Below are 14043 nucleotides of genomic sequence, written 5' to 3' on the forward strand. Positions count from 1 at the left end.
CAATATTTTGCAACTTAACAAATATGTAAAGTAACAAAAATCAGCAACAATGTGGCTTCAATTTTTTCATTCCAAATCAAAACAATTTCTTCTGTAAAAAGTACGTAGAATTGCACTCGGAATTTCATAATTTAGAATTAGTATTTCGTTCTGTTTTCGGACCAACCCATCCATCACGCTCCAAATATTTCCATTTGCACGCTCCTATGAGAAATGCGTTGGAACAACAGCTTATTTGTCTGGTTTGCCGCTAAGCGTTTCCCTCCCAAGACTCTCGTCTATCCTCTCACGCTCTCATCCGCACTTGGATCGACTCCCTAGACGCTTGTTGGCGCAACTACGCCATCGTCTTCGCTCACTCATCGGTTGACACCTGCCGGCCTTGCTCACCCGTAATCCGCGTTCCATTCCTCACCTCAAGTCCGCGGCTTGAACTCGCGACCCCTCTAGGGACGGCGCTGCCGCGCGGGTACGCGATGGTGGCTTCCTTGCATCCCGCCGATCGCTCTTTGAAGTAATGGTGGAACGCGGGGGCCGCTACGAGGGAACATTACTGACCAGGACCAATCTGCTTCCAAATGGAATATATTTTATGTCAGCGGCCACCATCACAGGCGGCAGACTTTGCTCGCGGCGTCTGCTGCAGCCATTGTGATTGCGGTTGATTTTTTTTCCCCTCTTCTTCTAGCAGAATGTCACCCAAATCTAAAATGCACACGGCGGCCAAAATGGAAGGCTGATTGCTCCCAATAGATTTGAATTATGGTGCAATTTGGCCGTAAAGGACGAGCATGACATGTGCTAGTTGACCGGAACGTTCTGACAGGTGTCCGAACGTTATGACTCCCCCCAAAGTGGAAGCATTGTAGCTTCACGTAAGCAATGGCGGCAAGCTGAATTTCAACTTAGATGACATCATCACCTGAACATGTTGATGGAGCGTCCCGGAACATACCGTTGGCTTCAATTAGAGTGGAAATGTTTTAGCCCCACATGAGGTAGGAGCAGCTCATAGTCATTTTACAACATGACATCATCACCTGTTTGTCTTGATGGAGCTTTCCAGAACATTCTGTCAGGGGCCAGAACGTTCCGGCTCGGCCTCGAGTCGTTTGTCTTGATGCATATGACATTCCTTATTTGTGTTTAAGAAACTGCCGTGTTCTGTAAGAAAGTAGCTCTGTCTGACATGGAAGTATGTTGGTCAGAGGAACAAGCAGTGGTTTCACATTAAGAGCAGAATATTCCTAATTTTTCTGTCATGCTTCATCGCCATTGTTTTGCAGGTTTACTGTGGTTGTTGGCACGTTTAACTCATGCTATCCGGATGGTTAGCATTGTTAGCCTGGAGCTAACAATGTGCATTTCTGTGAACTGTGGCCAAAGTCTTCTATGCACTGTCGAGCTACAGCTAGATAGAAAGATAAGATAAGATAAGATAAAATAAGAAAACCTTTATTAGTCTCACAATGGAGAAATTCCCAATTCACAGATATCTAGCCGCAAGAGAAATTCACCGTTTCGGTTGTCTACACAATAGAAATAACAAACCAAAGCAGTTTTACTGAGGTAAAAATAAAATTCAAAATATTAAAAGTAGCACCTAAACGGCTTTTTCAATTTTTTTTCTTTTTTTACAAACAGAAACAAAGTAGAGATCATAATTCCAGTTCCTTAACGCGTGCCTTTGCTAATGCTAATCGTGTTAACTGAGCATCCACAGGCTAACGCTAGCAGCACGAGCTCGGCTCAGCTGCACGTTGATGTACGAGCGGCAGACTGGAAGCCTTTGAAAGCGTTGGCGGTGCTGAGCGATGGCCGCGGTCGAGCTGCTGATCCTAGCAGCGGACGCATTAGTCGGCCATAAAAGCCGCCGCCATTGCCGGACGGGGGCGGGACCAAGCATATGAGGATGAATGACGCCACATAAAAGCCACGCTCTGTTTCCAAAGCCATTAGCGGCGGGGCGAGAGATACCGACACATAGTGGAGCAAGAGAGAGAGAGGGAGAGGGAGGCCCGGCTCGAGCTAACACCGCCCAATTGAGGAATGGATCCTAGCTCTCGCTTGCACTTCCTGCCTGCACTGTCTATTTAATCAACATTTTTAATCAATGGAGCAGACGATGCCGGAGCTCGCCGCCTCCTGTTGGCCAGAGCAGATGAATGCGCCTCGTGCTGCGCCGTCGCCCTTTTGTGTACACATCGTTCAAGGTGTCAACTTCAGAGGCGCCCGGGCCCCTCATCATAATGTCAAGTACACGCGATGCTCAAGTGAGCAAATTAATGCACGTTTTTCATTTTTAAAAATTGTTACGCTGTGTGACAGGTGCAACCCCAAAGCAGTAACAGTGCGGACGGAATAATCTCATTGTCTTTAGTTCAAAAAGCCAAAGTGACAAAATAAAAGAGCAAAAACTGGGAAACGAAAAGCACTAACTACTGGGGATGAAAAGATGGAAAACCGTGGTGCAAGGCAGAAGCATCAAAACTCCAAAAACAAAGACGTAACAAAACGTGGCTGATGGAAATCGGGAGAAAGGAGGCTCACCGACACGACGCCAAACTGTCGGGAAGCGGGACAATGTCCTAGTAAATTGCGATTGTGTGTTTAGTGGCCTACGGCATCTCATTGTGAGTGTTCTCATTTTGTATTTGTGGGATTTGGCCAATTCGCCTTTGTACACCGATGGCCTGATTTACGAAAGGTTTGCTCACACGGGCCTGTATTGCATCTACCAAATGCGCTAACTTACTCCGCTGTTCATCTTTATACATTGTAGAAGGCATAAATGTAAAATGAGTTTAGCAAGCGCCGTATGATTGAACAAACCTGAGAGAATTATGATGTTGTCTCTTCATTTGCGCGTCTGACAGGCCGAGGTAAAACGCTGCCAACGTAGCGCAGGCAAAACGGAAAAGCAGCAGGGCCAACTTTTCCACTCGGCTAAACATTTGAGTAAATACGCAAGTTAACGCCCGCTGTACGAGATCTTCGTAAATATTGTCGATCTTCGTATATCACACGCAACACGCCCACTGACAACGGCACACGCAATCTGTTAGCATAAACGCGCAATGTAGCGGTCACTATTTGGCATCTTTTGAAATCGGGTACTCATGCTTGTCATGCTTGTGATCATGTTAGACGATATTACTGATCAAACCAACTGTGTTTCAGGGGAGGTATTGTAACATTTATGTCTGAATATGTCCATAATTTGCATTCCTTCGCGCTTTCAAGATCGTAATGCCCCACCCTTCGACCTAATGCCCCCCACCCCTCATGGCACTGCCTGCTTATTCCCTCCGTGAGCTCAAAGTAAAGAAATCATGGAGAGCTTGAATTATTCTTCCTTTCAGACAAACATCCCCGGTGCCTCACATCCTCCTCAGGGTCACGAGCCTCCATCCTGCAACGCGTAAAGCTACATGTAAAAAGCCCGACCCCCCTTCAGCACCCCCCCCCCCCCCCCCACCGCATTTGTAGCTTCGTTATCTCTAAGATATACGACATAAGCTTTAATTAGCGGGCTGCGATGACACCTCATCAGTGAACCTTTAAAGAGAATGTAACCTCCCCTTTTCAAACGTATGCCCCCCCCCACCCCACCCCAAGCCCCAGACACCCTACCCATGGGTATCTTCATGCCCCTGCTTGGCACTGCCGAAATGCCAGATAATGAGTAAGCCTGTTGGGGTGGGGGTTGGGGGCTGACTTGAACGGCGCTCCTCCGCTAGCTTGGCATCTTTTTCTTCTTGTTTTTCGACTTTATGTTCTTCTTTTGTTGTTCCTCTTCTCATACGACTTCTTCTTCTCCCTGGAATTCTACTTGTTTTTCTTCTATTTGGTCAAGTTTGGAGAAATCAAACCCCCATTTCCTCAGAAGTCCACGGACAAATTATCATCGAAATAACAACTTATTGAGAAAATGTCTTTCAAGGAAGACGTATTAAGCAAAATTGACTTTTGATGTTGTATACAAATCGTCGTCTGTCTGGAGACCCTGCCAACCCATTAGCTGACTAATTCTGAAATGTTTTTATGTGTGCGTGTGTGAGTGCGTGCGTGTGCGCGTGTGTGTATGTCTGTGTGTGTGTGTGTGTGTGTGTGTGTGTGTGTGTGTGTGTGTGTGTGTGTGTGTGTGTGTGTGTGTGTGTGTGTGTGTGTGTGTGTGTGTGTGTGAGTGGTTCTCACTTTTGCTGAATTTTGCTTTGGCTGATTTGGATGAAGATCCATAGCCATATTCAAGCCATGGCTAGACTCTGGTAAATGTTGTCAAAACTAAAAGGTAAGCAGTGCTGCAATTTTGAATTCCGATTAGGACCATCCAACAGTCATCACAAAAAAAACAAAAAAAAACGTTAAAAAGTTCTGATTAAATGAGCTGTCAAGTTGCTTTTTTTTCTAAGCTGTTTGGTCTGTGGTTCCCAATATTAGAAAGCAGTTCTCAGTATAACACATAAAAAGACAGCAATAATATTGTTGTTGTAAAGGCAGCAGGTTTGATTGCATCGTGTTACGGATCTCATTATCCTGCGTGTCTAATTATGTGGTCCGTGAATGTCTGATCTTATTGCATCCCGCAGCATATACAGACAAGTCAATAAGAGGGAAGAAAATCAAACGACATTAACTACTAACTTCAGTGCTTTAGAGATGAGCAAAAAAAAAAAAAAAAACTGCTGAAGTGGGGTTTTTTTTGTCGTTCTGCTCAGCCATGCTTAGTTATTTTTTTTAAGGCCAATTGAATGTGCAAGTAATCTCTTCGGGCTCATTCATACAATCTGGTCTTTATTAAAAAATACATTTCACGGTATGGATTATGTATCTTTTGAGCACAACGCAGGAGTTCAGACTTGGAACTCAAGGTCGCAAGACCAATTAGGACATAAATGTCGTCTGTATGTTCTCTCGCTGATTTCTTTCATGAAGAGTCCTGATTTACGATGATTAATGCCATTGCGAACGTTGGAATGTGTCGCCAATCGTTTGGATTATCGTTGACGGTGGTCACACTGGCGCAGTGATTAGAAAATTTGTCGTTGCAAAACAACAATAACAGCAAAGCGACAGCAATTATTGCCAAGTCACCATGGAAACCACCAAAAATGAGAAAGATGAGGATTTGTTGTGCCCAGAGACCCAATTAATAATTGGTGACACACCCGTTTCTGTGCATGCCGTCGCCACACATTCGGCAACGTTTGAGTTGTACGCAAGTAATGCCCATGTTGCCATGGCGATCGCCGCCGAGGACTTGTGCCAGTCGTTGATTGCTTATTTTTAATTGGCCACACGCCACCGTGTGTGTGTGTGTGTGTGAGGGCTTTGATTTCACATGACAAAAAGAGGAGAAAAAAAAATCGGCGTGGAGAACATGCCGGTAGCCCTCTTTGAAGCGAGCGTTGCTCGCTGTGCTCATTTGAATTATTAACTGCACCGATGAGACGCAAAATAGCGGGAAAAATGGCGGCGGAGGTGGCGAGACAGGAGAGACGGTGCTCACGGGGGGTGGGGAAGATGGCTGCCGGAGGAGAGAGACGGCTATCCGTGTTGTGACGGCCCATCCGACAGCAAACGGGCCTCCCATTCGCTGATGTTGTCGAAATTGCGCCTAACCATGCAAAGAATGCAGTACGCAAGGTCTTCTCAACAAAAACCTAACAAGAGAATGCAAAGAAAGACGCTCATTTCATCAACCCTAATTGCTGTTTGAAGGTATTTCCAGGTTGGATGTGTGCCTTTAAGGGGTGTGGCCTAGGGAGTGAGAGTCAAGAGGAGTCGCTCCTTGTGAGCGTTTTCATTTTGTACTGGAAAGCAGTATTCTGTTTCAATGTTGTACTGTTGATTGCATTGGCAAGCGCACATTACAGTATTTTAATTAAAAAAAAAATTCCCGGGCCACTGGTGGCCTGGTGGTTCAGTGGTTAGCGCGTCGACCTCACAGTGCAGAGGCACCAGGTTCGATTCCAGCTCCGGCCTTCCTGTGTGGACTTTGCATGTTCTCGCCGTGTCTGCGTGGGTTTTCTCTGGGTACTCCCACATTCCAAAAACATGCATGGCTGGCTGATTGAACACTCAAAATTGTCCCTGGGTGTGAGTGTGAGCTTGTGTGGTTGTTCGTCTCTCTGTGCCCAGCGATTGGCTGGCAACCGGTACAGGGTGTCCCCCGCCTACTGCCCGAAGACGGCTGAGATAGGCTCCAGCACATGCCCCATGGCCCTTGTAAGGATAAAGCGGATCAGAAAATGGATGGATGTCAAATGTTGGCAAATTGGGAACCCCCCAACCCCCCCAAAAAAACAACCTTGTAAGTCAAGGTAGCACTGCACTTATAAACGAGCGTAACAGCCTGGTTTGATGAACCACATGCTGCTTCACCAAGTCATTATTGCTGTTATTTTTTTGTGCGTCGACCTGGTCGCGCGGAGCTTCTGGAAGGCCCGAAGTTCCCCGCCGAGTACGCACTCCATCGCCACGTTTTACGATGTATCGATCTCATGTTTATTGCTCGCAAAAGGCGTCACCATGGTTATGGGGGGCCACTTGCTCGCCAGAAGCGTTTTCTTCAGCGTCCAATGTCAGTCAGCAAATAACCGTAAAACAAACGGGAATCTCCAAATTACGAATGGATCAGCTTTAAAATGAGTCTTCCAAGATTGTGCTCCAGCTAAACGATGGCAACATCTCAAATTTTGGACAGATTTAGCCTCTGTTTGCTGTTTTTTAAAAACTGATTGTCTGACTTTGTATTTTTTTTGTTTTGTTTTGTGGAACACGTAGTTGTTAAGAAGCCCTGGCTTCAGCCTGTACCCTTCAGATTGATTTGAATATGGTGATATCTTGTGTATATTATATCTGTCTGTTCAGGCATGGCCTTTTGTGACTTTTTTGTGCATCTGCTCATGATACAAAAGTCGACCAAATTTCATGGTGCCAAGCAGAAACGGCTTTGGAAGTGGAATTTTCAAAACTTTCGAAGAAATCCTGAACATGATCAAAATGACTAAATAGTGGCGGGTGTTTAACTAAGACATATCTACCAAATTTCCTGTGGATCTGTGGAACCAGTTTTGGGGGCGGGGGGTGAATTTTCTAAGCATTCAAAGAAACCCTGAAAATGGCCAAAACGACATTAAAATAGTCTTGTAAACCAACGTGGAATTTTGGGTGGGGGCGTGGATTCTTGTGATTTTTGGGGGGCATTTTTTTCATGATCAAAATATCTACCAAATTCTATGTTGTAATGCATCTGACGAATTTTCCTCATGATACACTTGTCGACCAAATTTCTAATTGCTCAATGAAAGTGACTCTCGAGGCTTGATTTTTAAACAATTCCTTTTTAGCGCAAGTAAAAATGTTCACCAGAATGAACACCGAGAAGTTTTTGTGCGTGGAAAAATGCCGACAATCGGGACTAATTTGACCGTAGACAAACAATGATGAAGAACTGAAGCAATTTTGCTCATAAGAATCCAGAACCCATACAAAGACAGGACAAGACAGGACAGGTTTTTTGTTTTTGTTTTTTGTTTTTTTTACATTTTGCATCGTCTTTGACTCTTTCAATGTATTTCTGGCCCGCTTTGGATCATTGACCGCACTTCTAAATCGTTCTCGTTCCATCTTTCATTTGACCCCACCTCAATCGCCGCTCATTCCTCCCAGCACTTCCTGTCCCGGGAGGACGCGGGATGGTCAGGGTCCAGATCAAGCCAACCGTGGACGTAATCAAGTCCAACTTGTCGCAGCCTTGCAACGTTGGAGGTCATTAAAGTGTGATGTAAGCGCGTCTCTTTGTGCATTCTCTTTGTCTGCGCGCCCGCCGCCTTTAAAGCGCAATCAAACGGAATGGATGAGGAAAGAGACGCGCTCAAAAGAAAGCTGCCGGCGGGTTTTGGCGATGCCACGCGCACGCCGCTCAGCACGAGCTCGGGCGGATTTTCTTTTTCTTCTATTTACTTTCCTGCGACGGCTTCCCGCTGCTGTATGTGTGGCCTGAATGTTCAGTGATTAACACATTTATTAAATCAACTGTCATTAATGACGAGCACATCCATCCACCATCGCGAAGGGCTTTTGAATGCGCATGCTCGCCACCTTTTGCCATTTTAATGGAATCATTTTTGGATTTCAAACCGAATATATTGCAAGCAAAAAAAGTATTGCCACCCCCCCAAAAAAATGCAAAATTCATCAGGATAAAGTCTGAATTCGATGTGATAAGTGACAATGCTTTTCTCGAATTCAAAATATTCTCCGTGACAAAAATAAAGCCCATGATTTTATGGGGAAAAAACATTGAAAGAGCCATGGTTAAAATTTTGAGGAAAAGATCACAATTTTTCTGCCCCCCTCCCCTGCCCCAAATAACATCAGCAGTCAATATTTTCCATGGAAAACCATTTTAATTGAACAATTGTTTTAGGAGAAAAACAGTAAGAGAAAAAGAAGTTTATTTTTTTTCCCCCAAGAAAATCATTAGGAGTAGTACCATGTAATTTTAAAGCAAAAATGTTTGGAACTCAGAAAAAAATAATTCAGTAATTGTACAAGGAATACATTCTACATTTGAGGGTAAAAAAGTCTTGAAAAAGTTGTAAATAACAATGTTGCAGAGAAAAATGGTCACAATTTCAATTTAAAAAAAGCATGACACTACAGCTTCAGTATCTATTCAAAAAAAAATCTATTTGATGAGAAAAAAGTCCTAAATTTATCAAGCTGAAAATTCAATCCATTTTATGACAAAGGACTGAATTTGACATTCAGGACTCAATAAAATCTTTTTTCTAAAAACAGTGCAGTTAAAATTCCACTGCTCGTAAAAATAATTCTGTTGATGGACTAAGAAACGCTTGTCCATATTCTTTGGATCAACCTTTGGCGCGCCGTCCGTGGAGGGCAGCTGGAGCATCACGCTTCCATTTTGCCACGCGTGTTGTAAACAGCGGTGTGTCTTTGAGTGCTCATAGCATCCGCTGAGAGGCGCGTGTGTTTTGGGGGCGACGTTGGGGGTTGCAGGGGAGGGGGGGGGGACGAGGGGGTGCAATTAAAAAGCAGCGCGCGCGGCGTCCCACGAGCTAGCTGGTGCCTCGGATCAGCTGTTCTAATGTCATGCCCGTTCCCGGAGCGTTTGATGTCGGAATCCACCGGGGACTTCATCAGTAAGACTCCCCCGTCCAACACCCCCCCCCCCCCCCCACACACACACACACACACAAATGAGCCAACCCCCTGTCGGCACGGCAACCCCTCCTCCTCCGACCGGGACCTCCCCTTCTGTGTCTGGATGCTTTTGTTGCCTTTATCCTCCCGCTCTAAGTAAATAGAGCGGCGGCGCAAAATCGAGCGAGAGAAAGCGAGCGAGAAAGGAGGAACGTAAGCGCACACTGTTGCCCCGCTCCGCTAGACTCAACAAAAAAAGCCAGTCAAAGGAAAGAGAAAAAAGGCGACAAGCGAGAGTGAGCCGAGGACAGCAAAGAGCGAAGCAGAGTGGAAGGATCTCCCGCGTAAATGCGCAAAGCGTCCCGTTACCCCACGTTGAGCTCCATGGCCAACTCGGGCTGTCTGCTGCTCTCCGGCTCCGGGATGCTACCGCACTCGCTCCAGTGTCCCCCCACCTTCCTCTACGTGCCGGAGGTAAGACTCCTTCCCCGACTCCCTTAAGCCTTCGGTTTTGAGCCCAGTGGAAGTCTTGTTTTGTCCCGTCTCGTACTCCTCTTTCAGTAAATGATCTGTAACTGTGTTGTTAGACGGCGGAACTCACATATTGGCCGGAAGACTTTACCCCCAACTTGCCTTGAGTCAGGTCGGGATGTTTTTTTTTGGGGGGGGTTCTCAGCAGCGGCGTTACCTCGCGCAACCCGCCTCCTCCAAGGGATTTACGAGCGGGGGTTCCGTCACTCATGCTAAATTACAAGTGGATGCCGCAGCGGTGATAAAACTCCTCGGGCTCATCGCGGCGGTCAAACAAAACGGCTTTTCCCACTGCCAAATTCTTTCATTCACAAGTTTTGGACTTGATAAACCGGCAGCGACAAAAACAATCAACATATGAGGTCTTCACCCCTTCTTTGGGTTTTAGTTTTCAACTTCATCTTTTAGTTTTGTGCCATAGGAGATTTCCAAAGGTGCCCTCACAAGGAGTTTGGGGCAATTTGGAATTGTCCTCCTCCTTCGAACTCTTCACACTTAATTTGCCTTCGAATCGTTTAGTTTGCGGTTGCAGCCCTCGAGCCGACCTAATCTTTTACGTTGATATCACCTGAAGATTCCAAAGGGTGGCATAACGAGGAGTTTGGTGTGTTTCATTGGAACCTTTTCAACCTGAAAATTCCCCCCAAACTGGCCTAACAGGGAGTCTGGTGGTTTTGATTCATTACCACGTAGGCGTGTTGAGTCCTCCGTTGAAATTCTCTCCTTCCTCCCGTTTTCACTTTTGAAATTGCCACCGAAACTTCAAGGGTTGCATAACCTTGTATTTCCCAAAGGTGGCGAGTTTGTTGCGTTTGATTCGTTGGCTTGGGTTCTTCATTTCCCTGTCTAATCTTTTTTGTTTTGCGTAACCTGCACCCATAGGTGGTATAACGAGGAGATTGTGTTTTTCCCAACAGCTTTTCCCTAATTTTGTGTTACATTGAGATTGCCAAAGGTGGCCCAAATGGGGAGTTTGTTTGATTCATACTTTGGATTTCTTCTTCTAGTTCTCCAGCATTACGGTTCTTACATTATTGTGTGACGGGGGGGTTACAAAGGTGGTATCACAGGGAGTTTTGTACGTTTGATGGGTTGCCTTGCTGACGGTGTGCATTGCTGCTTTGTCATTCATAATTTCCCTTCCCTTCTTTGTCATTCTTGTTACTCACAAAATCTTTTTGTTTTATAAAACCCAGACATTCCCAAAGGTGGTATATCAAGGAGTATTGTTTTTATTCTTCCCTTGCAGCTTCCTCATTTTGTAATTCTCTTCCTCTCCCTCAGTCATAACCCCATCCCCTTCATTTCCAATCTCATACTTCTGTTTTGTATGACCTGGAGATTCCCAAAGGCAGCATAACAAGGAATTTGGTGCATTTTATTCGTTGCTTTATTATTCCACCCATTTTGCTTTTAGTTTCCCATCTAATCATTTCAGTTGATGTACTGGATATAAAACTTGAAGATTTCCACAGATGGCATAACATGTGTTGTCACAGTTGGTTTGAAGACAGTATGCATTATTCCTCCTGCTTTGGTTTCTTCTGTCTCACCTAATCTGTCAGTTTTGCCTGACCAGGAGATTCCCAAAGGTGGCACAGTGAGGAGTTTGCTGCGTTTGATTTGTTGATCTGTAACGTGGATGCATTTTTGTTTCTTTGCCATTTAGACTACTCCTCCTGTTCATCATTTCCTACCTACTCGTTTTTTCGTAACAAGGAGATCCCCAAGGGTGGCATACTAAGGAGTTTCCCTCCTCCCCATCATGTTGCACTCTTGAGTTTTCTCCGTTGATGAAATCCGTGAAATCGTTGAATGTGCAATTCGTTGACATCCTCATTCCAAGTGTTTACCTTCTTCTTTCATTTTCAAAGAAAGAAAGCTCCAACTCCCCATTGCATCATCTTTTCTGGCGGCGTCTGCCGTTTTTTTTTTCTTTTGGCGGAGAATCCTCACAGTGCCGCAAAATGGGAAACGTCCCTGTGAGTCACACTTGGCGTTCCCCCGACCGCTCCCCATGCTCGCCGCTTTTCATTCCTGGGACGCCGTCTGCTGTGCAAGCCCCATCCCCTCCCCCTGCCAACACCGCGTCTCCTTCCTCGCCTCCCTCCCTCCCTCTCTCCTTCGCTCACGCGATGTGATGCCTTGAATCCGTGGAGAAGGTACAGTAGAAAGGGGAGGGGAGGTTTCGTTAACCAGCCTGGCTGCATCGCACTTTGTTTGCATTCCAAATCACGCTTGGGTGGAAAGTTGCTTCTTATTGGTCTTATTATCACGATTCATGTAAATATGGTAGACTGACTGGGGTTGATCACGTGATTAGCATCATTGTAGCTGACCTGTAGGAAAGGCATCAACACAAAATGAGGGGGACGATAATTAAATGTCTTTCAAGGTAGCTAACGCCTCTTTTTGCTCCTTTCACAGTGCTCGTCAAAGCAGCATTGTCCTGGCTTTTGCCCCCAAAACAGTTGAGTACCCAAAACTCAGTTTGTCCCCCTCCAACAAAGCAGTGTCACTTGGTTGTGTGTGAAAGATACTAACGTAGAATCGGCAGGTATGACCGTTTTGTTGTTTGGGAGGTAGCGATCACCGCTTGTTATGTTTGCGCAGCCAGCCGCCGTTCTGTACAAACACAATGGAATGTCGAAGTCATCCCTCCTGTGTGAAAGTTTAGCGTAGTAGTATCCCTCGCTGGGGGTCTGTGTGAAAGGGGGCAGGATAATTTTGTGGCTTTGGCGGTAGCTGACGTCGCTTATGGTGGCTTCTTATTTTCCCCTCCGTGTCGCTCTTCTGTGTCAAAGGTACCAACAGGAAATGGAAGGTTGAAGTCATCCCTGTTTTGTGATGGCGATCATGTCGACTGATGTCACCTGTGTTTCAGTGTGAAAGTATATGTCAATATTCTGGCTCACGGGGTTCGTGTGTTTGCGAAGATTGCTAAAACCGTACGAAATACTTTTTTGTGCTGCCAGTAGCCTGTAAAAAATGTTGTCAGAGTCGCGGAAGTGAATACGGCATTTATTCGAATGGCATTTGACACTGTTTTATACTTCATAACTGTTGGTGATGTGATCTAGTTGCTGGCTGGATTCTGTATGAACGGCATAAAGTGGACTGATCTGATGTGCCAATTTTTCAGACACGACTCTCGTGTTTGGACATTTGATGGATGTGTGAGAAATGCTGCAGATGGATGTCCTAGGTTTTCCCGCATCACGGTTTCTTACCGGATGCTTTGGGCGTGTCACAGATTCCGTACTTCTGGAATCTGCCGGGGTCAGCCTCTTCCAAAATCTGAATGTGAGCATGACTATACAAGCTGAGCAGTGGCGGCAGAGCAGCGTGGGGGTGGTCCAGCTGCAAGTTAGTCATCGTCTGCAGGGCCGTAAAAAGATGGCGTCTATGGCGTTTGCCGGTTTTGCTGGCACAAGGCCAGCCTATGGCGATGCTCGTAAAACCAACTCTATTATCTGTCGGTGTCAAGTGAGGTGTGGGGGTTGATTTAACTTGAAACGCTAGTTTACCGCCGTCATGATCTATAACAGATGGATTTCCTAACATCTGTAATCCGTAACATCCGGAATCCGTAAAACGCCTTGCCTGCCAAATTTTTAGTGCCACAAATCACAAACCGTGATTTGTTTTACGGCAACGATCGAAACGAACGAAATTTTTGTCATCATCTTATGCAAATCAAGAATGTAAAACCGTTCTGTTTGAATCTGTAATACTCGTAATTGAATGTCTATAACATCCAGAATGCCACACTTGTAACGTAATCTGTAACATGGTCTCCAAAACATCTGGTATTGCGTAATCGCGACGGCTATAAAAAACAGGCATCTCAACAAGCCGTGATCTGAAAACGTGACATCATCCTGTACAAATCGAGGATGTGAAACTGTTCCATCCTTACCTTGAATCTGTAATGTCCGTAATCTGTAACATTCCTAATGTGCCCCGCCAAACACACCACAGCACCGAAAAGTAACCTAGTCATCCCGTGCAAGTCGAGGACATGAAACTGTTCTGACTGTAATCTGTATCCATACCATCTCTCTAATCCGAAACGTCAGTATTTGCTCATTTGCCTTCTTTTGTTTCCAGTTTTGTTTTGTATCCTTACTTTTCGTGATTTTGGTAACTTTGTTACCATTTTTTGAATTGAGGAATATTCCGTTGTTCTTCCTTTGCGGAATTTTCATCCTTGCTTCCAATCCCTCACTTTTATCCCCCCCACCCCCTCCGCCCCATCCCCTCAATTCTAATGCTTAAAGGTGAGCCAGACCGCTGGGGTTGCTCTCGATATACACTCATATACACTCCCCCAGTCCT

The 14043-nt window shown here is 45.5% G+C and overlaps 1 protein-coding gene across 11 annotated transcripts in view; it reads left to right on the forward strand.

Moving 5' to 3' along the window:
* LOC147193054 (RNA binding protein fox-1 homolog 3-like) overlaps positions 1 to 14043 on the forward strand; it is a 315236-nt gene that overhangs the window by 217471 nt on the left and 83722 nt on the right. The window contains exon 1 of one of the 11 annotated variants that reach the window (XM_086132041.1): positions 9288 to 9648. The exons of the other annotated variants lie outside the window; for them this stretch is intronic. Within the exon in view, the coding sequence (XP_085988167.1) occupies positions 9523 to 9648 (126 nt within the window). The 5' untranslated portion in view covers positions 9288 to 9522. Of the gene's footprint in view, positions 1 to 9287; positions 9649 to 14043 lie in introns of those variants that run through there. 11 annotated transcript variants of the gene reach the window in all.

The sequence above is a fragment of the Hippocampus guttulatus genome, chromosome 16 (genome assembly GCF_054856545.1).
Source record: "Hippocampus guttulatus isolate MCC_2025c chromosome 16, RoL_Hgut_1.0, whole genome shotgun sequence".
Lineage (NCBI taxonomy): Eukaryota > Metazoa > Chordata > Actinopteri > Syngnathiformes > Syngnathidae > Hippocampus > Hippocampus guttulatus.